Here is a 23732-nt window from a genome sequence, read left to right as displayed (position 1 = left end):
GGGGTGTGGAGGGGAAACCACAGGGCTCACATGGCTCTGGGCACGGGGTCTGGGGGGGGGATCCTAGGAAAGGGACAAAGGAGAAGCAGGGACGGGGCAGAGCATGATCCCAAATCCCGTGGGGTGACCACAGGGAGCTGTCCCGTGTCCCCAGGGCACCAGTGAGGACAAGCCCTTGGAAGGAGCAGCTTGGCTTGGCTCCCAAGCTCCCACCTCTCCCAGCCCAGCTCCCAGGCCCTCCCTTGTCCCCAGGGATTTGAGTGCCGGAGCCCTGCGGAAGCCAGTGCTTTATTCCATGTCCGTGAGATCCCTGAGTGGCTCCACCCTGAGCTGGATCCTCTGGAGTGGGAGTGATACGGATGCTCCTCTTCGTCCCAGCGAGGCTCCGGCAGCTCCAGCTGCAGCAATGAGGGATGGCACTGGGAAGCGCTGGGGTTTGGCATGGCCCGGGATCCAGGCAGGAGCTGGCACGTGGAGGCACAAGGATGCAGCTTGGGAGTGCTGGCAGATCCCTGGGATCAGCGCTCGCTGGAGAGCAGGGGCTGTGGGATACAGGGATGAGCCTCAATCCTTCCCCACCCTCGGGGCTGTGCTGGGGGGGCAGCTTCCCAGTCCGGCTTCCCAAATCCACCCAGCGCATCCCGTACCTGGCGGGAGTCCGGGGAGTCGGAATCCGGGCGCTTCCAGCTGGGCCTGGCCAGGGCAGCCACCACCAGCACCCCAAAAATGAGGATGAGGAGCCCCAGGGTGTTGGCAAACACAGCCTCAGCCGGCAGGAGCTTGTACGCCGTGGTCCCGTTCTTCCTGGAGCAGGGAAGAAGGGCTGGGAATGTTCTGGACGTTACCCAAAACCCCCCCCAAGCCTGCAGGGAAGTGTGCAGGGACCCACACACCTGAGGGAGGAAGCGCTCAGTTCCCTTTGCTCCGAGCTGGCCGCTCCCAAATCCAGCCCAAATCCCCATGCCGAGCCCCCCTTTCCCTGTGGGGAATCTTCCCGAGCCCCCCCCCGACTCTCACAGGCTGAAGAAAAGCTTCTCGTTGATTCCTGACGCACAGGAAGCCACGGACAACAAGAGGATGGTGGAGCCGAAGAAAACATGGATGGGCTTGTAGAGTGCCCGGAGCCAGGCAGGAGCCCAGGGAAGCAGGAATGCTCCAAAACCCGCCGCCCACTGCAGGAAGAGAAGGTGAGGCTGGAAAACTCGGGATGCCGGAGGGTTTGGGGGATCTACGGAGGCTCTCCCACCTGGCAGGAGAAGAGCAAGACAGTTCCCAGCCCCATCCAGCTGTGCAGCGAGTACATGTTGGGCGTCCCTTGGGAATTATGGAAGCAGAACACGGCCGCCAGCCCCAGCACGGTCAGGATGAACGCTCCCAAAGCCAAGCTGCCGTGCAGCACCTTCCAGGGAAGCTTGGGGCCGCTCCAGGTGTTGGGAATGCGGTAAACCAGGGCGGCTGTGGGGGGGGGAAAAAAGGTGAGGAAGGAGCCGTGCCGGGATCCCCACGCTCCCTGAGCTCACCTGCGCCGTAGAGCACCACCCAATCCCGTCACCATCAGCACCGGGTGCCAGTTGAATGTCCGGGAGCTGCCGTCCAGGGAAAAGCCCCCGCGCCAGTGCTGGCACCAGGTGCCCACCATGGCCACGCAGAGCAATCCCAGCGTTCCCAGGAAGGCGCAGAAGGGCAGGAAGGGCACGTCCAGCATGGCCGTGGAGCGGTGGTGGCACCTGTGGGCGAGCGAGGAGCCGGCTCAAGCTCCGGATGCAGTCCCGGGGAGGAGCCACGGAAAGGGGAACTGGGAGCCCCAGTAGGGTGTAGGGGGGCAGCTGTTTCCCAGTCTGGGAAAGGTGACAGGCATGGAGCTGCTTCCCAGCCATGGATGGTGCCCCAGCTGCTTCCCAGCCTGGGAATGGTGGGCAGGGATGGATCCAGGATGGTGGCACCTGGGGATGACTGAGGTGCCTGTTGGGGCTCTCCGACATCTCCAGGAGGAACCACGCAAAGGGGAACTGGGAACCCTGAGGGGATGACCAGAGTCCAGCTGTGGCCTGGACTGGGAAGGAGAGCAGGGGTGGGACAGGTCATGCAGAGCCGAATTCCCGGGCACAGCAGCCCAGGGAATGGCAGCGAGGGGCTCCCGGTGTCACCTGTCATGGTCCCCCTGGCAGGAACCCGGCCGCACTCATTTGCATGCGATTTGCATGTGATTTGCATGTGCCCCCAGAAATGGGTATTTCTGTCCCCTCCGAGGGCGGGGGATGTCCCGACACCCTCAAATCAGCTGCCTCGCGGGACATAGACACAGGAAAAGGGTGGAGACACGGGGCCCTATGGTTCCCCGAAATCTGGGACACAGAGACTCATGGATCTCCCAAATCTGGGACACTCGGTGCCATGGCTCCCCGAAATCTGGCAACACATGGCTCCACAGCTCCCCCAAACCTGAGGCTCCCCTGGACCTGGGGACACAGCGCGCGGCCCCGACGCCACCCAAACCCCAGACCAGGAAGTGCCTCGGCCTTTCCCGACCCCGGAGCCGCCCCCCACCTCCCGCCCCAACCCCGGGGCCGTACCTGGGCCCCTCCGCCCCCTCCTCCTCATTGGGCGCCGCCATCTTGGCGGGCGCCGCTCTGCCCGCTCATCTCTATGGTTTCCCCCGCCCGCTCCAATGTGCCACCACCGAGGGGAGCGGCGGCCAGAGCGGCCCCCGCGGGTCCTCCAGCTTCCGCTTCCGCCCCGACTTCCGGCTCCGGCGGCAGTTGCCATGGGGACCAAGATGGCGGTGGCGGGTGAGCGCCCGGGGCGGGGGGCGCGGCGGGGACCCACCGGGACCGGGACCCTCGGCACCCAGAGGGGTTTGGGCGTATCGGGGGGGCGACCCCGGGAGCGGGGTGGGTGTCAGGGACGGGGGAGAGGGCGGCGAGAGGGGCTCGGGGGCTCTGCAGTGGTGGCTGTGGGAAGGGGGGGAGTGACGCGGAGTCTGGGGGGGCAGAGAGTGACCCCTTATTTCCCATACCCAGCCCTTTTCTCCTCCATATCCAGCCCTTTTCTCCTCCGTATCCAGCCCTTTTCTCCATGACCACCTCTTCCCTCCCCGTTCAGGTCTTCCCCCCCCGTTCCCAGCCCTTTCCCCCCCCTTGTGTCCATCCGTTTCCCGCTCCCATGTCCAGCTTCTCTTCCCCCCCAATTCCAGCCCTTCCCCCCGCCCCGTTCAGTTCTTCCCCTCTCCGTATCCAGCCCCCTTCCTCCCATTTCCAGACACTTTCCATCCCTTTCTAGCCCATTTCCCCCCGTCCAGCTCCGTGTCTCTCCCTCACGGAATTCAGCCCCCGGCGCAGCCCCGTTCCCTCCGTCCCTTTCCAGCCAGGATGTTCCAGGGGGGGTCTGTTCCCCTGGGATATGTGTGCCACGAGGAGACTGTACCTGCTCCCGTGTCCAAAAATTCCTGTCTGTCTCCTCACTCCTCTCCCCGTCCCTTGAGCAGGACATGCCCAGACCTGCTCAGAACTGCCCATGGAGCTGGGAACGGCCAGGAATAACCTGCCTGGACACTGCTCCTTGGGACTGCACGTCTCCCTCATCCCTGGATTTCCTCACGTGGGGATTGGGGTGGATTTGAGGGGGAAGGAAGAGACTGAACTGGGCAGGAGAGAGAGCACACGGCTCGTTGGGTTTTCCTGGTTCCTGGGATCCATCCCAATCCCTGTGCCTTCCCTGCAGGTCCGGGGTGTCGGGAGAGGCCCCGCTGAGCCCCCCCGCAGCGCCATGATCCGTTGGGAATGCTGGGGCTGAGGGCTCCGAGCCCCAGGAAGGAGGATGCTCCAGCCCAGCAACTACAGCCTGGTGCTGTTCCTGCAGTTCCTGCTGCTCTCCTACGACCTCTTCGTGAATTCCTTCTCGGAGCTGCTCCGCACGGCTCCGGCCGTGCAGCTCGTCCTCTTCATGTGAGTGCCGGGAAGGTGGGGCAGCAGGTCTGGGAGATCCAGGATCCCAAAATCCCTCTGTTTTCCCGGCAGCATCCAGGACATTGCCATCGTCTTCAACGTCATCATCGTCTTCCTCATGTTCTTCAACACCTACGTTTTCCAGGCGGGATTGGTCAACCTCCTCTTCCATAAGTTCAAGGGAACCATCCTGCTCTCCGCAGCCTACCTGGCGCTCAGCATCTCCTTCCACATCTGGATTATGGTAGGATGGGGTGGGCACAGCTGCTGGATTCTCCCAAAGGATTTTTCCCTGACCCCCGGCTTCCCGCAGTCCTTTCTCACCGTCTCCCCACAGAAGGTGTCCCATTCCATGACCCCGTGGTTGGCATCAGGCTGGAAGGGTCCTGCCCAATCCCAGCCCCATCCCCTAAGGGCTCATTCCCCAAGGGCTGTGACCCATCAGAAAATCCCAGCTCATTCCCTAAGGGCTGTGACCCATCAGAAAATCCACCTTCCCCAGGGAAAGCCTGTGCTAGCAGCTCCTGATTCTTCTGGGATTAATCCCTGTACCTGGGGGCAGGCCCCTCCCTTCCCACTGCTCCAAGGGCTGTCCAGGCTCCTGGGTCTGTCCTGGCAGCCTCTCCCCCTTTTCTTTCCCAAATAAACTCCCTCCTGGCTCCTTCCCAGTGGAGCACTTCCCATCCCCAGGACACCTCCTGGAGTTGCCCCCATCCTGCTGCCCTGGAGCACGGGGAATGTTTTGGGGGGTCAGGAGCCACAGCAGCTGCTCCAGTGCTGCCCACGCCATCCGGGCAGGGGATTTGCAGGGATTTGCAGGGATCTGCAGTCTGAAGCCGGAATAGGTCCTGGCTCAGTGCCTAAATCCCCTGAGCTGCTTAACCTTTGCGGTAGGGAGCTTCCCAAACTTCTCCAGGTGTTATTCCTGGCTTGATGTCCCTCCATCCTGCTCAGAACCTTTGGAATGGGGTGAGGGGTCTTGGTGGGGGGCTCCCCAAAACTGCTCCAGGGGTTATTCCTGGCTTTCCAACCCCCTCAGAACCTGCGCTGGCGCGACTCCGGCCGCTTCATCTGGACTGAAGGCCTCCAGACCCTGTTTGTTTTCCAGAGGCTGGGTAAGGACTCCCGGGATCGGGGTGGGATCCCGCACCCTTGGGGGTGCGGAGGGCCCTCTCTCATCCCCAAATTCCCTGCAGCGGCCGTGCTCTACTGCTACTTCTACAAGCGGACAGCTGTGCACCTGGGAGACCCCCTCTTCTACCAGGATTCACTCTGGCTCCGCAAGGAATTTGCCCACTTCCGTGGCTGATGGATCCCCGGAATCCCCTGGAGTCTCTTTGCACCCCACAGGCTCTGTTAGGGTCGGCTCTGGCTCATCCTTCCTCTGGGGAGCAGTCCTTGGGATTTTGGGAGTCAGTGGGAGGCTTGTGGGGCATCCCTGCGTTTCAGCGCCGCAGCCTCAGTTGGGACTGGAATGTTTCTGGAAACCCCAAAGGAATAAATTGGATGTGTTTTCCAGAGGCTGCCGGCTTTTTGTGCCCACCCACTGTCACGGCTGTACTCCCAACATCCTTATGTCGTAACCCAGCTCAGCGCTGCGCTTGCAGCCGCAAAACGGGGATATTCCCGTCTTCCAGTGTGGGATTCTTATCCCACTGGATCGGAGGGGGCGTGGTTTGGAGGGACGGGGACGCGAACCGGCGCGTCGGCGATCAGTCCTCCGACCATAGAGAGGTGCGGGTAGAGCGGCGGGCGCGCGCGCGCGCGCGCTGCCAAAGCATCGCGAGACGAGGAGGGGATAGAGCGGCTCCGCGCCCGCAGCGCCCCCGTGCGGGCGAGGCGCGGCGGCGGGCGGTTCCCATGGAGATGGAAGATTGGCGCCCAGGGGTAGGAGCGGGACCGGGGGGGAAACGGGGAATTCCGGAGGGCACGGGGGGTACCGGGAGGAACCCGGGCTGGGAGCGGCGCTGGGAAAGGGGCTGGGGGGTGGCCAAGGCGCTGCAGGGCTCGGGGAGACCGCGCTGCCATGGCCGCCCCGTGCGCCCCCCCCTCACGGCCGTCCCGTGTCCCCTCAGGCCGCCATCGCTCCTCGGCTCCGCTGCAGGTCCTGCTCTTCCTCAACGGCTGGTACTGCGCCACATATTTCCTCCTGGAAGCGTTCGTGTTCGTGTACAAAGGTGAGTGTTTCTCTCCAGAGCTCTTCCCGATCCCGGCGGGATGGGCAGGGATGTGGTGCTGAGGGCGGTGCCTTTCCTGCAGTGCTGCTCCTGCCCTATCCCGTTTCCAACTTGGTGGTGGACGTGGTGCTGCTCCTCCTCTACCTCGGCATTGAGGCCACGCGCATCTTCTTCGGTGAGTCCCCCCGAATTCCAGAGGCTCCACAGGGAGTGCAGAGTCCTGGGACACCCCTGAAACCCATCCCTGGATGCCCAGGTTGGATGGGGCGTGGAGCAACCTGGGCTAGTGGAAGGCGTCCCTGCCCACGGGAACGGGGTGTTTAATTTCCCTCCCCACCCAAAACCCTCCGTGATTTCCGTGATCTGATCCCACCCTGTGTTCCACAGGCTCCAAGGGGAACCTGTGCGAGCGGAAGGTGCCGCTGTCCCTCAGCCTGGCACTTACGGTGCCGGCGGCCGTGCTGGCCGTGTACTACCTGCTGCTCCAGACGTATTCCCTGCGCCTGGAAGCGTTCCTGAGCGCCATCCTGCTCCTCTTCTACGGCCTGGAGCTGCTCCTGGGCTTCCTGGCGCTGCTCTCCTTCTCCAGGTACCACATCCCGGGAGCTGGGGGACGCGGCGCGGGAGCTGCCAGGTTGGTTTGGTACCCGCACATCCCTGTCTCTGTCCTTTTCCACAGCGCGGATCCCTACTGAGGACACGGCCCGGGGACACAGGGAAGCGCCACCCCTGCCAGCTCCACTTCCCAGCCCCGGGAAGGGGGAGGATCCCAACTTTTCCCGCTGCCCGTTTCACCTGCTGCCACCTGGACACATCCCTCCCGCTTTTCCTGCTTCCCGCCTCACGAGGGACCTGCTGCCACACGGATTCATCCCTCCCTTTTCCCACTTCCCACTGCGCTCACTCCCCCCTGGACACAGCCCTCCCACCCTTCCCACTCTCCACTCCACCTGGCCTCACTCCTCAGAGCTTGAGCCAGCTCAAGGTATGAAGAATCCTTATTTTTTTCTACGACCTTCCAGAAAAATTCACTATTTTCCAATAAATATTTATTTTTACCTGCTGCCCGGGAATGTGGGTCCCCCTGGGAACGCTCAGGTGCTTCCAGCACCTCAGAGCTGCTTTGGGAAGCACAGGAGCCCATCGGAGGAGGAAGAGGGTGAGGGACAACGGGTGCAGAGACCTCCCCAAATCCCTCCCATTATCCCTCACTATCCCAAATCCCACCGTAGGAAGGCAACAGGAGCGCTGTATAAAAGACTGACAACGTCATCCGAGTTTATTACACAATTCCAACCTATCCAAAGACAAATCTAATCACTGCGAGCAGGAGGGGCGGCGCCTCGCCGGGGCTTCCAGGGATTTGCTCTGCAATTTGGGGGGGAATTTTTTCCCCCCTCCACTATTTGGAAGGAAACTAAAAATCTGTGGCGGTAAGTAAAAAAAAACCCGGAGCTCTCCCGCCGAGCGCTCCCACCTCGTGGGGCTTGGGAAAATTGGGGTGGTTTCTCCTGAATTTGGGTTATTTCAACTTAAAAAGACTTCCAGGGCCTCGGTTTTCCCACCCGGGGGTGATTCCAGCCCTGGAAGTCACCCAGTGTGTCCCGGCTCATCCCGACCCTCCTGGGCTCTCCCTCTCCTGCTTGGGATCCCGAGGGGACACGAGGGGGTCACAGCCTGCCCTGCCTCTTCCGCTTCCTCTAAAACAAGGAAGGCTCTGCGGGAGAGGCCAGAGCTGCCATTTGGGTGGGAATGCTGCTGTGGGGAATGTTGGGATAGAGGAGAGGGTGACCCCCGGCCCAGCTCCAGCCCCTTTTTCCCAGCTCCTGGAGGGTGAGGGGGCAAAGAAGGAGCATGGCACAGTGTCCCGCCGGGGCGATGGGGACAGGAGTGTCCCCAGGCAATCCAGAGGATGGCACATGGCTCCTGATCCCGGGATCGGGAGCTGTGCATCTCCAAGCCCCCAAGCTGCACGGGGAGGGCTCCGTCCCCTCCGTCTCCCCCCCCCAGGCTGGGAAGGGCTCACAAACCTCCCTCCATGGAGTAAAAGCACCATTTCTCTTTGGGTCCGAGTGTCCACGGAGCGGAGCGGGATGGCCCCGGGAAGCAGCAGCAGCAGTGAGGGGGTTCCCAAGGCCACGAGGTGTGGGCGGGGGTCCCGCCCGGAGAGGGCTGGGGGTGGCGGGAAAGGGGCCAGGATGGGGCAGAGCGGCCTCGGGCACGGCGTCCTGGTCGAGGTGAGGAGATACGAGTCCGTTAAAAACCACTTCCTGCCAAATTCCTGCCAGGAGAGAGGAGAGGAGAGCAGTGGTCGGAGCGCCCTTCCCTCATCCCTCAACGCCTCCAGGGGATTCCCGAGCCTCCCACCTGTCTCAGTGGTGCCGGTCCCTGTCTCTGTCCCTGTCCCGATGCCGCTCGTGCTCCCGGCTCCGCTCCTGGAAATAATCCTCGTGCCGATCGTCGCTGTGGAGCAGATCCCGGTGCCGCCGGCTGCTCTCGCGGGACCGGCTGGGAGAGCGCTCCCGGGATCGGTGTCTTTTCCTTTGGGAAAAGAGGAGGCAAAACCCAAAGGGTGACCTCTTAGTCGCTCACCTGCGGGAAGGATCCCGTTCCCTGGATCCAGGGGGATACCTGGAGCTGCTGCTGGAGCTGCTGCTGTAGGATTTGGCCTCGATTCCATGCAGGCAATCCTTGAGGGAGGAGAGGAGGACGCGGCACCGCTCGTCGCTGGCCACGCGCGACTGCTTGATGACGGCGATGGCCGTGAGCAGCGTCTCGATGGCGTTGCTGTAATCCCCTGGGGGAGCGGAGCAGGGGCTCAGGAATGGGAATCCATCCCGGGACGGGGGGCACGAGGGATGCGGGAAGTACCTGCGCTGGCGCCGGACACCGCCTTGGAAATGGCGCTGCTGGAGATGGCGCGGTTGCGGTTCATGATCTCCTCAAACTCCCCTTCGCTCACGGCCGGGATGGGCGGGCCCAGCTCCCGGCTGTCGGCACAGCGGGAACGGGGGGGTCAGCGGGATCCTCCCCAAGCACCCCACCCCCCATTCCCGCCTGGCTCACCTGCTGTGGTTGTAGGGAGCCATGGCCTTGCCGTAGGTATCCGGAGGGGGTCCCAGGGGCAGCGGTGGGTGGCGGGAAGAAGGCGGGATTGAGGTGCAGGGCAGGGGGCACGGCCCCCGGGGGGGGCACGGCCAGGGGCGGGGGCAGCCGGGGCGGCGGCGGCAGCAGGTGCTGGTAGGGAATTCCGGGAGGAGGCGGAGGGACTCCGAAAGCGGAGGAGAGGGGAGGCGGGGGGGGCATGGGAGGGGGGGGCAGCCCCATGAGGGGCAGCGCGGGGGGGCGGCTGAAGAAGGACAGGACCGAGGGGGGCTTCTCCATGCGGGCGGGGGGCAGCGCGTTCTCCGTCGGCGTCGCCCGGCCGTCCACCGCGTCCACAGAGTCCCGGGAGTGGGCCCGTGGCGGCACACCTGGAAGTGGCACGGGGAAAGAGCTGTGAGGTGCAGCTGGAGGGCATCCAGGTCTCCGAGACCTCCTGCTCCTCCTCTTCCTCCCACCCCCGGAGGGCTGGAGGTGCCCAGAGAGAGATCCAGCCGGTCACACGTAGCCTCCGCTTCCATGTGTTTTTCCAAGAGGGGCCCAGCTCTCCAGCAGGACCCCGCACGGCGCCCTGGGGACAGGCAGGTCACAGGGACAGGAGCCAAAAGCCGCAAGGAATGGTGAGAGATCCCCAAAGGCATCCAAAGACCCGGAGAGCCTGAGATCCACACATGGATTTGGGAAGGCCCAAGCATGGAGGAACATGAGGGGACAGAACCCAAGTGCTGACAGCAACGGAGCTGCTGCCGGAGGAAGGAAAACTCAGCACTGCAAGAGGGACAAGAAGCCTTGCTCTATCCAAAGAGGCTTCGAGGATGAGACAGAAGGGGTGTGACAGGAGCCACAGCTCCCAGCGGTGCCAAAGGCTGCACGGGAACTCCGCTGTGCCCTGGGGGCAGCCGGAACTCGGCCCAGAGAACACTCCCTGCTCCACCAAAACTCCAGGGCAGGTCGGGACACAGCCTAAGCACCAAGCAGCCGATCCCCTTGGGCACCGGAGCCAAAGGAAGGGAGCGAAGCAACTCTGCTGGGAAGGGGCGGGGGGGGTTTCCTTGCACAAAACATGCCAAGGGAGCTACAACGACCAGAGCTGGCCAAGACCTCCTCGGACACGCTCCTGCCAGGACAATCCCTGCGGATCCCGTCGCATCACTGCGGAGTGAGGCCAGGACCACCTATCGCCATTGAGGGACGCCCACGGCCAGGCCCCAGCTGGAATATTCCTCCAGTGTTGGGCACCTTACCTCCGCAGGGATGGAAAAATTCTGGAGCAGATCCAGAGAGGAGCTACTAATAGATATGGAGGGTCTTAGCTATGCTGAGAGCCTGAAGAGCTTAAGCCCATTCAGTTTGGAGAGGAGGAGGAGGAGGCTACGAGGGATCTTCGCAGTGTGGGAGCACCTAAAAGGGGATCATAAAGACTCGGGTCAGGAGCTAATCCGGCTCAGGAACGGGAAAAACAACCCCCAGACGCTCCTGGCAGGGTCTCCCCCCATCCCGAGGGCTCGCTGGGCTGGGCCTGGCAGCTGATCCGGGGGGGATTTGGGACGTGTGTGAGGTGGAACCCCCCGCCCGCGTCACGCCGGCGCCGCACTCACGTTTGCGAGCCTGAGCCTCGAACTGCGACAGGTTCTGCCGGGTCGCCAGCCTCACCTCCACCTTGTCTCCGTTCAGGATCTTCCCGGGAAGCAGCTCCAGGAGTTTATGGACCGAGTTCTCGGAGGCAACCACCACCTCCGCGTACCTGTGCAGGAGAGAGGGGGATTCAGCCCTGATCCCGCTGCAGAGACCCCCCAGGACCCTCCTCCTGATCCCATCCCGCCGTTCCACGCTCCCTCCTTGCTTTTCCATGCTCTTTGGGACTCTCCATGAATCCCCTGTGCCAGGCAGGAAAAGCGCCGGCTGCTCCCTCACCCTCCACAAAACAACGGATGATGCGGTGAGAGCCTGGCTCCCGCCATTCCCAGCCCAAATCCCATGGGCTCTCACCCCTTGGATTGGCCATTGGCGCGGTTCTCCGCGAACTTCAGCTCCACCACGTCGTAGACTCCGACGGAGCGGATGGTCTGGATCAGCTGCTGGTCAGTCGTCCACTGAGGGCACAGGGAACAGGCTGGTGTCCATCTGTGTGTCCCCAGTGTCTCCCACCCACCTGAGGAATGTCACCCTCAGAGAGCTTAAAATCATCCTTGGGAACGGATAACAGAGCCACGTTCTCCGGACAAGACAGAGCCTTCCCAAAACTGTCCCTGCATCTGTGAGCAGAAGGCAACGCGGGAGCACACCCCAAAGTGCCGGCTCCGAAGGGGCACCGGCGGATACCCCAGCCCAGAAGCTCCTCAGGGATACAAATCTCTCTTCCCTGAGGATCACAAAGCTGAGCCCAGCTCACAATCCAGCTCAGGACACCGGGACAACACGGATTGAGGAGCAGCCGCCCCCTCAAAATCCCTGCCAGTCCCCTAGAGAGCCCAGCAGCCCCTCCGAGGTTCGCCAGGAATCCCAAATTTCCCGGGAAGATGAACTCACCCAGGAGAAGCTGCCGACGTAGACGGCGGCCCTCTTGTTCCGGAGCCCGCTGTAGGTGTACAGGATGGCCGGGGGTTTGCTGTTGGGCTTGGGAGACGGCTCCTGACGGATCTCTGGAGGCGCTTCCGAGCTGCTGGAACGCTTTTCCTGGGGCTGGGAGCTGGCTGCTAACACGTCGTCGTACAGATCCATCTGGTCAGCATTACTGAACTCCGGGTCCTGCCGGGAAAACGCCGTGAGATCCCGGCTTGGGAAGGGCTCGGGAAGGCTCCTTTGCTGTTTCCAAACCTGATGTCCCAATTCCCAAGTCGAATTTCCAAGTCGAGTCCAAAGGTTTAAGGCCCAAATGGGTCTGTGCACAGCTGGGAATTACGGCCACCCCTCGGCTGGGCAATCCCAAAAACCAGGGTGATGGGCTCCGATTTCACAGAATCGTGGAATGGTTTGGAATAAGGACCTTAAGGATCATCCCATCCCACCCCCCTGCCATGGGACACCTTCCACTAGCCCGGGTTGCTCCAAGCCCCGTCCAAGCTGGCCTGGAGCACTTCCAGGGATGGGGCAGCCACAGCTTCCCTGGGAAATCCATTCCAGGGCCTCACCATCCTCAGAGGGAAGAAATTCTTCTCAGTATCCCATCTGAATCCCAACTGAGCTCCAGCACATCCCAAGGATCAGCCCACTTGGATCCCCCACAACAGGACAAGACCCTGTTGCCACCAGGAAGAAATTCCCAATTTGGAGGGCAGGAATTCAGCAGTGGAAAACCAAATGCCCTCCAGGGATGAGCCTCTCGCTCCTTGGCAACACATGCTTCCCAAAAATCCAACGTGGGAATTGCACACCCGCCTCAAACCATGCCCAGCACCCCAAACTCGCTCATTTTTGGGAAAAAACCCTTTTTAAGGTAGGAGCTCCCACATGTTGGGTCCCTCCCCTCAGCAGAGGAAGCTCAGGAAGCTCCAGAGCTGGGAATTCCAGCGTGTCCTAGATCTGCCTCCCAATTCCCACTCTGTCCAGGGCTATATTTAATTTGGAGTGTCCAGCAGGTGCTGTGTTCTTTATGGATCCCAGTTCCTCGCCCGGATTGTGCCGTGTTTCATCCCACAAAGTCACTTGGTGAGGATCCATGCCCCGGGAGCTGCTGTACCATAAAAACCAGAGGTTCTGCTCCCAAATTTTGGATTCCAGGCAGTTTGGACAATGATTTCTATTGGAGACTGAGGGTCAGGGAATTGCAAACACCCCGCTGGGAGCTGGACAGGGAAGGATGCTCAGCACACAGCTTTCCAAGGATCGTGGAAATGGGGAAATCCACAAAATCCAACCCTTTTCCCTCTCCCTGAACTTTTGTATCCAGCTCTTTCCACGGAGCTGATAAAAGAAGGATTTGAAGAGGGAGCTGTAGTTTTGTGTTCATTCCCAAAAAAAGCTCCAGTGTTTGGTTAATCTGACTCCCACGCTCCCACCTCCACCAGGAGCCTTTGGACACAGCCCAAGGCTGGAAGATTCCCGCCTGGAAGTTTCAGAAAGTCAAGAGCAAAAATAGGAAGGAGGGGCAAGAGGAGGAATCCCTTGGAATCCCTCAGTTCTGCTTCAGCTTGGGAGATTTTAGGGATTCTCCTGCTCCCGATCCATGCATGGTGAGCGGAGGTGCGCAGGGACGAGGCCGGGCACTGTTAGTGGGAATCACCACGTGGGATTGTGGGATTTGGAATTACACTGGCATCCCTGGAGTGCTGCAGGGACACCACAGCACCTCCCCACTGCTTTGATCCCACCGTGGACTCACTCTGGGTTTCCTCCTGGCACACATCCCAAAGGGAGCGACACTGGCCTGGATCATCATTCCAGCTTTGAGAATCCTCTGGCCGCTTGCTCTTCCCAGGAAATTCCATGGGATATTCTCACCCAATATCCAGAAGAAGCTTTTCTTCATCCCTCCAGGAGCTCATAAGAATTCTTTTCTCCATGGTGATTCCTTCCTCCGGGTGCTTCGCTTCCAGTTTCCATGACTTTTCCTCTTGCCAACTTCCCTCCGCAGGCTTTCCGTGGCAGTTTCTAATTTTCCAACATCTGCCTTCACACTTGCTTTCCCACATCCATGAACTCCCTAAAATCTGCTCCTCCAACACCCCCTTCCTTCATCATTTCCTCCTGTGAATCCCAGATATTCCTGGGATGGGACAAGCGGCACGGGAACAGCGAGTCCCCGCGCAGCTTCCCAGCCTGGGTGATCCCATGGGTTCGGCTCCCGGCATCCCCTCACTGTGTAATTCCCTGGAAGTGCCTCTTCCAGCTGGAATTCCTCATCTTTCCAACCAGGACACAGCTAAACCCTTAAATCCCAAACATTCCATGACCAGCCACGTGTCACAGCCCACAGGGAAACCCTTTAATCACAGCTGCAGGTGGCAGCCACCCAGATTTGGGAACGATCGGGAACGATCCTTCCCTTTTCCCAGCCACACCAGTTGCATCTTCCACCGGGATGAGGTGCAGGACACTGGGATCTCTCCCCAAAAAAAAAAGGGGGGCGGGGGGGGAGATCTGCACCCCCATCCCACCCCTCACCTGGGTGAACTCCTCGTCGGCGTAGATGTCAATCAGATCCACTCCCTCGGACATATTTCCAGAGGCGGGAAAAGCGGGAGCCCGGGCTGGGACCGGGCGGAGCCGGGACACGGAAGGTGCTCTGGGAAGGGGGGACGGGGACGGGGCAGGGGGACAGTGAGGCCTTGGGGACACGCTGGGAGTGTTCCCTCAGATCCCTGTGCCCCCCAAATCCCGTTTCCTCACCCCAGTCCCTGTGTCCCCCTAAATCCTCTCTTCCCTCCAAATCCCTGTGTGCCCCCAAATCGTCTCTTCCCCCTAAATCCCTTCCTCCCTCCAAATCCCTGTGCCCCCCCTAAATCCCTTCTACCTCCTAAATCCCCTCTGCCTCTCAAATCTCACGTCCCCCTCCCCAAATCCCCGTGTCCCCCTGAATCCCCTCTGCTCCCCAAATCCCTGTGCCCCCCCCAAATCCCATTTCCTTCCAAATCCCGTGTCCCCCGAAATCCTTCTGCCCCCCTCCAAATCCCTGTTTCACCCCCTCCCAGGATCCCCCACTCCCCCCCCCCCCCACCCCCCGCGCCGCCCCGTCCCCGCCATATGCGGCCCTGCGGAGCGGCGGGGCCCGGGCTGGGGGGTTTGTGGGCAGGGGGGATGTGAGGGGAGGGGGCGGCGGGTCGCGATATGTCGCGATAGGTCGCGCCCCCCCACCCCGGGCCCCCCCTCCCCCGATCCCGGCCCCGCGCGCGCCGCCCGCGCTCACCGCCAGCGCCGCCGCGCCCACTTCCGGGCGTGGCCACGCCCACTTCCGGCACGCCCCGCCCCGCACCATCGAGTCGGGAGGGGGCGCGGCCAGAGCGGCGCGCGGCAAAGATGGCGGCGGCCAGGGTGGGGGGAAAGGGGGGAAAACTGGGAGGGGAAAGGGAAGGGAGAAGGAAAGAAACTGGGATAAAAGGGGAGAGAAAGGAGGGAGAGCGGAAAAAACAGGGTTAAATGGGAGGAAAAGGATAAAAGGGGGAGGGAAAGGGGGGAGAGGGGAAAGAAGTGGGAAAGGGGGGAAAGGAAGGGGAAAAAAAGGCGGGAAAAGGGGGAAGGGGAAAAAGAAGGGAGAAAGGGGGAAGGAAAAGGAGGGGAAAGGGGTGAGTTTGAGGGAAAGGCAGGATGGGGGAAAAAATTAGCGTATTGGGGGAAAAGTGGAGAAAAAGGGGAGAAGGAGAGTCCGAGCAGACAAAAGGGGATTTTGGGGGGAAAAGGGGGGGTTTATGGGATGTGGGCAGCAGAGTTTGGGGGGGTGGGATTGGGACTCGTGTCCAGCAGGATTCGGGGGTCCCTCTGCTGGCACTCCCAGGCCCGACATCGCTGTGCTTTCCCTGCTCCCTCCAGCTCTGCTCCCTGCGCCGGCACCTCCTGCGGCCGCCGGTCCCGCAGCGCGGCTACCGGGGGATTCCCCCACGGATTCCGGGAAGGACGTGCTGGAGATCCCGCTGCCCCCTGGCAGGAGCGTCCGGACGAGCCGCTGGACACCAAGAGAGCCCGGCTGCTGTACGAGAGCAGGAAAAGGGGGATGCTGGAAAACTGCATCCTGCTCAGGTGGGCTCGGCTCCGGGTGTTCCAGGTGCTTCCATGAGCAGGGAGGAGTTTGTTGAGGTGGTGCGAAAGTCCTTGGGGTAAATCGCTCCAAGATGTTGCTGGTTCAGGATCCAATGAGCCGGGAGAGCCCAGTGAGCCAAAATCCTTTGGGAAGGATGTACGTAAATCCTGGGACATGTGAACACAGGGCCAGTTGGATTTTGGGATTGAAGGAGAGGTTAGACTCATAGAATCGTGGAATGCTGGAATGGTTTGGGTGGGAAAGGACCTTAAGGACACCATCCACTAGCCCAGGTTGCTCCAAGCCTGGCCTGGAACGCTTCCAGGGATGGGGCAGCCACGGCTTCTCTGGGAAATGCATTCCAGGGCCTCAGCACCCTCCCAGGGAAGAATCTCTTCCCAATATCTCATGTGAACCAGCACATGGAATCCTGGAATGCTTTGGGGTGGACTCACGGATCACCCAGCTGCACCCCCTGCCGTGGGCAGGGACGCCTTCCACCAGACCAGGTTGCTCCAAGCCCTTATCCAGGCTGGATAAGGGGATTCCAGGGGTGGAGATTCCACAGCTTCTCTGGGAATGCTATGCTGGTGTTTTCCCACCCGCTGAGGTGAGGGGGAGCAGGCTGGGGGTCCGTGTTTTCCAGGATCACGTCGAGCTGGCTGCCATGTCCCAGCTCTTCCTTCATCTCCCGCTCATCCCATCCCAATCCATCCCTCTCCAGCCTCTTTGCCAAGGAAAACCTGGCACGCATGAGCGAGGAGCAGCTGAACCGCTATGACCGCCTCATCAACGAGCCCAGTAACGACTGGGACATTTATTACTGGGCCACTGGTACGTGTGGCCACGCCCTGGGACACCGGGATGGCACTTTGGGACAGCACGGAGCTGAGTTCTCCCTGTTTTCCCCTCAGAAGCGAAGCCGACGCCGGCGGAATTCGACACCGATGTGATGGCCATGCTGAGGGAATTCGCCAAAAACAGGAACAGGGAGCAGAGGCTCCGGCAGCCGGACCTGGAATATCTGTTTGAGCCGCCACGCTGAGGGAGGGGCCGCCCCTGTCCCCATTCCCTGGAGGAGTGGAAGGACACAGGGCTCCGGACTGACGTTCCCGCCTTCCCCGTGGTTTTCCTCCTCTTCCAGCAGCCTTCGGACACTCGTGGAATTCTGAATAAAGCCGTGGCTACCGGCCCTGCCTGACTGCTGGCCCTGCATTGTGACATCGGGGTCGGGCCCTCGGAGACATTCCCAGCTTGCTGCGGCACATTCCACCTCACTGATATTCGCGATTCCCACCTGCCCCTTTTCCCAGGGCCCCAGGAGGTGACCCCGCCCCGGGGTGGGCGCCGCAGGTCCCGCTTGGAGACGCCGGGAGGTTCCCGGTGCCCTCCAGCCACAGCCTCCCGCACTGTCGCCGTTACCAGGAGACAGAGTCGCATTCCACAGCCTGCCCTGCGGGCGGGCCTCGCAGCTCCAGCCATGGCGTAGGGCCGTGCCTCGGGCCATTCCCGGCCGTTCCCAGTGCCAGGATGCCGTCCCTGCCGCAGGACTCGCCGGCCGCGGGGTTGGGGACGGGGTTCCCCGTGGTGAGGGGCCCCCCCTCCAAGCTCATGGGCCTTTATGTCACCACCTACGAGGCGTCCTTTGGGCAGAGGCCCAGGGGGGCACCCCAAAAACTCGAGGGGGGGCGCGTTTTGGGGGCGGAGCCCCCCGGTGACAGGGATGTGCACCCCCTCCTCGGTGTCCACTCCGGCTCGGGATACGTCGCCAACAACTACGCGGCGGTCTCGTCCCTCATCTCCCCGTTCGTGCAGCGGTAGGTCCCTGCTCCTGGAGCCTGGGGGGGAGGGGGGGGCACGTTTGGGATCGCTCCATGACGGCCGTTCCCGCCGCAGCCAGGACACCGACGTGTCCACCACCTCCGAGGACTTCAAGCTCTTCGCGCACCCTGCCTACCAGAGGATCTTGCCCCACTGTGTGGATGAGCTGGAGTGTTGCTATCCCGCTGGCTTCTCCTTTTCCCGCCTCCGTTTTGGGGAGATGAGGGTGCCAAAAGCATCCAGGGAACGCGGCACCTGGAGCCGCTGTGCCGCTCCTGCCCAGCCAGGTATGGTTTTGGGGTCCTGGGATCCCAGGAAAGCTCCCATCACCAGCAGAGTTTTGGGGTGTTGGGAATCTCAGGGAAAGCTCCATCCTTGGAGGGTTTTGGGGTGTTGGGATCGCAGACACAGCTCTGTCCTTAGGAGGAGGGGTTTGGGGTGTTGGGATCACAGGGAAAGCTCCATTCCCAAGAAGTTCTGGGGTCCTGGGGATCCTGGGGAAAGCTCCGTCCTTACGGAGGGTTTTGGGGTGTTAGGATTCCCAGGAAACCTCCATCCCGAGGAGGGTTTGGGGTCCTGGGGGTTGCAAGTCCAGCTCCATCATCAGGAAGGTTTTGGGGATATTTGTGGTCCCAGGGCCGCATCCAACTCCAGGGATTTTGGGGTGTCAGTGGTCCCAGAGACCTCAGGAGGTTTGGGGAGTGCTGGAGACCCCCTGCCCCCCCCCAGCACAGCGGGGCGGGTGTATCCAGGTGATGCCAGGCCCGGGGGCACAGGGGACATCCCTGCTCCATCTGCTCCCCACAGATGTCCCACAGAGGACGACGGAGCTGTCAGGCTTCACCGGGACCGCCTCCAGGAGTGACCTCACCCTGCCAGAGCAGCCCGTGAGCCCTGTCCCCGCCGTGTCCCCTGTCCCCCCCACCCCTCAGCACCCCAGGGGACACTTTTCCTCTCCCACAGCTCGACTTCAGTGATGCTCGGATGGATTCCTTTCCCTCCATGTGCACCTCTGTAAGCGAAGGGAGGGAGTGGCAAGGGCAGGGGACATCCTGTCCTAGTGCTCCCAGTGCTCCCAGTGGGCTCTGAGGCAGTGGGAGCTGCCAGGGCATGGGAATGAGCAGGATCTCATCCCTGTGTCCCCACACAGCCCCAGCCTGCCATGGGCCACCCCCCGCCCTTCGCCCCCCCGGAGCTCCGAGTGGGACCCAAGGGAGTCACTTCCAGGAAGGTGGGTGCAGCCCTGTCCCCTGTCCCGCTCCCTTTTCCCACGGGACCACGCCCCCAACCCGCTCCATCCCTCAGGAGCCGTTGTCCTACGCCACTGTCCACAACAAGTACCTGACCCAGCTCTCGCCACTGGCCCCCACAGCACCAGGTGAGTTTGGGGGGGGGGATTGCAGCCCCCAGGAGGAGTGGATACCCCCCTCACCGATTCCCCCCTGGGTTTTCCAGGCTGGTGGGCGCAGGCTCCAATTGCCTGGGCGCCGAGATCCGTGGAGGGCATCCAGATCCCACCTCCCAGCGGCTTCAGCACCAACAACCACCCCACCAGCCTGTGGCGCATCGATGAGCCCCTGGCGTGACCCCCCTCAAAAACGTGCTGCCGCCTCCCGGGAGTCCATCGTCGGCTTTTCCCAAATCCCCGTGGGAGAAATAAAGACTTTGCGCACGATGCCATTGGATTACCCCCTCGTTTTGGGGATTTCCTGCATCCCAACAGCTGGCAGGAGGGTTTTTGGGAGGTCGGGGGCTGTCACCTGGCCAGCTGCCGCTGGAGGGCTGTACGAGCCCGGCTTTCCGAGCCGGCTTTGGGATGACACAGCTGATTTGCTGCAGGAAAATCCAGGCAGGGCTGCGGTGGGAAGCGGGAGGACGAGGACGGACCCCGCAGGGTGGGCAGCCGTGGCAGCAGGGACACTTGGAGAGGTTTCCACCATGTCTTCCCTGGCCATGAGGAAGGGGGTCTGTGCCCCAAAGGGTGGCTCCCTGCAGGGTCCTGGGGGATGCGAGGGATCACAGAGAGACTCCCCACCGGTTTAAGGACCCCCACCCAGTTTAGGCATCCCTACGCAGCCCAGGGAGCCCCACCCCAATTTAGGGACCCCACACCCAGTTCAGGGTGAGGACGCTGATGCCAGGCTGCTGGAAAAGGGGCTGGGAATGCTGGGGTGCGAGGGGGTCCTGCCTGCTTTGGGGACAGGGCGGGGCCAGGTAGGGCTCAGGTGGGTCACAGGTAGGGCATGAAATGGGGCGCGGTGGGCGTGGGAACGGCGGGGCGGGGCATGAATGGAAGGGGGCGCGGTCTGCGCCCCGGTGGCGCGGGCTCCCATTGGCTGCGGCGCGTTGCCATGGCTACGGCGTCGGCCCGCCCGCCCCGCCGGGTCCCGGTCCCGGTGCGCGATGGGCAGCGGAGGCTCCTCGGGGCGCGGGGCCCGGCTGGCGGCCGCCGAGGGCCCCGACGGCGTCGAGCAGCGGCTGGAGGTGCGGGGCCGGCAGGTCCCGGCCGAGCTGTGGGCTCAGCAGGGGCTGCGGAAGCTCTACCTGAGCGACGCGGGGCTGCGGGAGGTCCCGGACGAGCTGGCGGAGCTGCAGCACCTGCGGACCCTCGCCCTGGACGGCAACGAGCTGATGGAGGTGCCCGAGGCCGTGTGCGACCTGCCCCGCCTGGCACACCTGTACCTGGGCCGCAACGGGCTGCAGGGGCTGCCGCCCGCCTTCGCCCAGCTCCAGAGCCTGCGCTGCCTCTGGATCGAGGGAAACTTCCTGGCGCACTTCCCCCGCGCCCTCCTGCAGCTGCCGGAGCTGCGCAGCCTCCAGCTGGGGGACAACCGGCTGTGCCGGCTGCCCGCGGCGCTGCCCCGCATGGGCGGCCTGCGGGGCTCTGGCTCTACGGGAACCGCTTCCAGGAGTTCCCGCCCGTGCTGCTGCGCATGGATCACATCCGCGTCCTCGACCTGGATCGCAACCGCATCGCCAGCTTCCCGGACCTCACCGGCCTCGCTTCCCTGCGCCTCCTGTCCTACGACCACAATCCCGTCCGGGAGCCGCCCTGTGTCGGGGATGAAGTGCAGCTGGTGGGGGACGGGGCGCAGGAATACATGGAAGCGCGGCAGGAGCGGCTGCAGAGTCTGCAGCGCCAGGAGGAGGAGGAGGAAGGGACCGAGGCCACCCCGGTATCCCCCGAGGATGGGCTGCAGGATGGGGAGGGGGAATTCGCGGCCCTGACGGGGTCTCCTGAGGAAACGTGAGCCGCTGTCCCCCTGAAGGGGTGCAGAGCCTCCACCTGCCTCCCAAGGAGTTCCCATCCAGGGCTGGGAAAGGAGGAAGCTCAGCAGCCACAAAGGAAAACCGACGGTCTGAGGATCAGTGTCATTCAGCAAAGAGTTTTGTCCTGGATCTGCAGGGCCCCCAGCAGTGATCCCACCTACCCCCGGGTGCCTTGGGTTGGGATACAGCCCCCTGTCCTGAGAGGTGATCCCACACTGCCACCCCACAAGCACAGGGACATTCCCGCCCCTCCACCTCCAAAAAATCCTTTCCTCCTGTCCCTATGGGCAGCACAGGGAAACGCAATGCCGGTTGCATCCATTCCATGGGTCCCATCATCCTGAAGAGCTTCGAGGTTTGGGAACAAAGGCACGGACCCTGAGACCCTCATCCTGCTGCTGGAATTGGGCTGGGGGAGAGAATTTTCCACCAGGCTCCTCCTGGCCATGAGGTTTGGGAAGGAGCCGCTGGAAAATCCACCTGGGTCTAAGCACTGCCTGTCTCCAAGCTGGAAAGGGTTTTGCCTCCGTGGGAAGAGGAGGCTCATCCCTGGCACCGTCTGTCCCAAAACAGGTACCAGATCCAGGGCTGACCCCTTACCCTCCCTCTTCCTCTCTCCAAGTGCCTCTTGGACCAAGCTCAGGCAATAAAAAGCACAAATCCAAGGAATTCGGTGTGAGAGAAAGGTGACGGGGACCAGCCTCAGGGAAGGGTTCATTTGGGATCCCTAAAACCCAGCAGCACATCCTGGTGTGCGACCACCAGCTCCTCTTATTCTGGAGATCCAAGGAATCCCGATTCCCTCCTCCCGTCCCCAAGCCGAGCCGGTGTGGTGGGAAGCTCGGGGCTCTGAGGTCTGGAGCTCGCTGGAGGTTTCAAACCACGCATCCGCTTTTAACGGCCCTGGATTTGGGTTTGGGGCTGGGAGGCAGCCAGAGCTGCTGCCACATCCGCTCCGGCACCGGCAGGGCGGATGCTGCCGGCTTTTCCCTCCGCTTCCTATTCCACAGCGGGAACCACGGCTATTTTGGACACGTGGAGCTTCCTCATCTGCGGGATGGGCAGGAGCTGTCGGTGCCAGCTCCTCCAGGGTAATTTCAGGGATTTGGGGCTTAGCAGGAGCTTGGAATCGGGTCTTCCCAGCAGGTCCAGACTGTCAATCCCTTTTCCCACCCAGGTACCCTTCACTGTGGGGCAGAGCATCCCAGGATCCCAGAACCCACCCCTGGAATTCTGGATGTCTCCCAGCCCTTCGTGCCATCGATCCAGGCGGCGGCTGCTTTATCTGGGAAGACACTGCTGCTAATTAGCAAGGAATTATCCATGATCCCGAGGATGCTGACCCTGGCAGGGACCCTCAGCATTCCAAGCCCAGGCTGCAGGCAAGATCCAATGCCGCCAGCTCCATGCAGATCCCTGCCAGCCCATCCATTCGGCAGGAACTGGGATGCAGGTGGCTCTGGATGCCACCAGCCTGTCCCCATGGCTGGGATCAGATCCAGGAGCTCTGACACCTGGGATAGGGGGGTCCTCCCTCCCTGCTTTTCCCAAGGAGCTGGGTCGGGATCCAGGCACCGGTGACGATCACAGTGACACTGGGACCAGGAGCTGCCGCAGTCAGTGGGAATCTGACAGATTCCGGCTCCGCTTGAGTATTTTGGGGCCGCTGGCACCGGCGAGTCCCTGCTCCCGGCAGTGCATCATCCATACGTCTGTCCCTATATATATCCCTGCCTCCTCTCCCGGCCCCGCGTGCGACGGTTTGTGGCCCCGCCGCAGCTGGGATCACGCTGCTATTTCCATCTGCTCCCGCTGCCTGCCAGCACAAAGCAACGGGATTGGGAATCGCTGCGGATCCGTGCAACAGGAGCGCCGGGATCGCTGCGCTTTCAAAGATTTGGGAGGATGAAAGGAGCCCGGCGTTGGTGTAAGAGCCCAGGCAGAGCCAGGATCGGTGGCACCGATGCCATCGGCAGCTTGGCAATGCCAGAGTTCCCAGGTTTGGCTCAGCTGGAGCCGGAGTGGGTGCAGGTGGCAAGGGGACAGCCTTGTCCCCTGCTGCCACCTCCAACACTGAGGAGGCCACTCAGGCCCCTCCCAGGGCCTGAAGGGTGGATCCAGAGGGATTTTATCCTGGGCTGGAGGACACGGATGGCTCTCCTGCCGTCCCTGCGTTTGGAGTTTCATTTATTTATTCAAGACCAGCATACGGTGAATTATTTAACAGCCACTGGAGCCTTCACAATGGCACCTGGACACAGGATAGGGTTCCCTGCCTCCTCCTTCCTTTTGGAGCCAAAATCCAGTCCCTATCCAGCACATCCCACCCCACGGAACCCGGCGCAGACCTGGATGGGATGGGAACTCACCTGGCTCCCAGCAGGCTGGGGGGGGTCATTGTTGTCCCTGAAGCCGCCACAGGGATCCCAATCCCGGCAGGATCCCAGAGTTTTGGGGGGATACTCAGTGCTGGATGGGATAATAGTGGGTGGATACTCAGGGTTGGGAGGGATAACGCTGGGAGAGATGCTTGGAGCTGGGAGGGGGATGCTCAGTGTCGGGGCAATGCCCACCCAGGTGTGGTGCCCCCATTCCCACCCCAGGATCCGGCCCCCGCCTTCCCCTGATCCCAGAGACGACTCACGCTGGCAGTTACTGACTGTCCTTTATTACTGAGAGCAGGGGCTGCCTCCAGAAAACGAGGGGCCCCGCTCCCCAAAAATAGGATTCTGCAAAGGAGACGCC

At 62.2% G+C, this 23732-nt stretch overlaps 6 protein-coding genes across 8 annotated transcripts; 4 read left to right on the top strand and 2 right to left on the bottom strand.

The window, feature by feature from the left end:
* Nucleotides 1–269: 269 nt before the first annotated feature.
* Nucleotides 270–2657, bottom strand: LOC104684127 (cytochrome b ascorbate-dependent protein 3). The gene is given in 7 exon segments (XM_039553416.1): nucleotides 270–542; nucleotides 648–804; nucleotides 1018–1172; nucleotides 1247–1455; nucleotides 1521–1539; nucleotides 1541–1727; nucleotides 2574–2657. Coding segments are annotated over 7 exon segments (792 nt in total). The 5' UTR covers nucleotides 2615–2657; the 3' UTR covers nucleotides 270–518.
* Nucleotides 1721–6107, top strand: TMEM138 (transmembrane protein 138). Of its 3 annotated transcripts, XR_005602109.1 has the most exons (6): nucleotides 2707–2789; nucleotides 3721–3944; nucleotides 4017–4188; nucleotides 4984–5059; nucleotides 5141–5305; nucleotides 6020–6107. XR_005602109.1 is itself a non-coding variant. In XM_039553418.1 (5 exons), the coding sequence occupies exons 2-5, from the start codon at nucleotides 3817–3819 to the stop codon at nucleotides 5251–5253; spliced, it is 489 nt and encodes a 162-aa protein (XP_039409352.1). In that variant the 5' UTR covers nucleotides 2707–2789; nucleotides 3721–3816; the 3' UTR covers nucleotides 5254–5465. The 3 variants fall into 3 exon arrangements, 2 of the variants coding, with proteins under 2 accessions (XP_039409351.1, XP_039409352.1); XM_039553418.1 differs by lacking the exon at nucleotides 6020–6107 and having other exon boundaries at nucleotides 5141–5465; XM_039553417.1 differs by lacking the exons at nucleotides 4017–4188; nucleotides 4984–5059; nucleotides 5141–5305; nucleotides 6020–6107 and having other exon boundaries at nucleotides 1721–2789; nucleotides 3721–3813.
* TMEM216 (transmembrane protein 216) lies at nucleotides 5971–7444 on the top strand. Its single transcript, XM_010391328.3, has 5 exons — nucleotides 5971–6121; nucleotides 6204–6296; nucleotides 6509–6710; nucleotides 6801–7106; nucleotides 7354–7444. Exons 1-4 carry the CDS (start codon nucleotides 5971–5973, stop codon nucleotides 6814–6816), a joined length of 462 nt encoding a protein of 153 aa, XP_010389630.2. The 3' UTR covers nucleotides 6817–7106; nucleotides 7354–7444.
* Nucleotides 7375–14447, bottom strand: CPSF7 (cleavage and polyadenylation specific factor 7). The gene is given in 10 exon segments (XM_039553415.1): nucleotides 7375–8402; nucleotides 8489–8662; nucleotides 8753–8918; nucleotides 8993–9111; nucleotides 9188–9243; nucleotides 9245–9594; nucleotides 10822–10967; nucleotides 11213–11316; nucleotides 11753–11971; nucleotides 14327–14447. Coding segments are annotated over 9 exon segments (1383 nt in total). The 5' UTR covers nucleotides 14381–14447; the 3' UTR covers nucleotides 7375–8402; nucleotides 8489–8493.
* Nucleotides 14448–15163: 716 nt separating this feature from the next.
* SDHAF2 (succinate dehydrogenase complex assembly factor 2) lies at nucleotides 15164–17097 on the top strand. The gene is given in 6 exon segments (XM_039553419.1): nucleotides 15164–15193; nucleotides 15689–15740; nucleotides 15743–15790; nucleotides 15793–15895; nucleotides 16621–16730; nucleotides 16811–17097. Coding segments are annotated over 6 exon segments (459 nt in total). The 5' UTR covers nucleotides 15164–15178; the 3' UTR covers nucleotides 16942–17097.
* A 3023-nt stretch (nucleotides 17098–20120) lies between these two features.
* Nucleotides 20121–21715, top strand: LRRC10B (leucine rich repeat containing 10B). Its single transcript, XM_039553148.1, is given in 3 exon segments — nucleotides 20121–20598; nucleotides 20601–21191; nucleotides 21279–21715. Coding segments are annotated over 2 exon segments (846 nt in total). The 3' UTR covers nucleotides 20969–21191; nucleotides 21279–21715.
* The last annotated feature ends 2017 nt before the right edge of the window (nucleotides 21716–23732 follow it).

This window comes from Corvus cornix, chromosome 5, assembly GCF_000738735.6.
Source record: "Corvus cornix cornix isolate S_Up_H32 chromosome 5, ASM73873v5, whole genome shotgun sequence".
NCBI lineage: Eukaryota > Metazoa > Chordata > Aves > Passeriformes > Corvidae > Corvus > Corvus cornix.
This window is presented reverse-complemented; position numbering and strand designations above follow the sequence as displayed.

Bases quoted from the DNA above. Each gene is read 5' to 3' on its own strand.
- TMEM138 (XM_039553417.1), top strand. From the start codon at position 2,259: ATGTCCCGACACCCTCAAATCAGCTGCCTCGCGGGACATAGACACAGG. The intron at 2,790-3,720 runs GTGAGCGCCCGG...CCTTCCCTGCAG, and splicing joins GACCAAGATGGCGGTGGCGG to GTCCGGGGTGTCGGGAGAGG.
- TMEM216 (XM_010391328.3), top strand. From the start codon at position 5,971: ATGGCCGCCCCGTGCGCCCCCCCCTCACGGCCGTCCCGTGTCCCCTCA. The intron at 6,122-6,203 runs GTGAGTGTTTCT...CCTTTCCTGCAG, and splicing joins GTTCGTGTTCGTGTACAAAG to TGCTGCTCCTGCCCTATCCC. The intron at 6,297-6,508 runs GTGAGTCCCCCC...TGTGTTCCACAG, and splicing joins GGCCACGCGCATCTTCTTCG to GCTCCAAGGGGAACCTGTGC.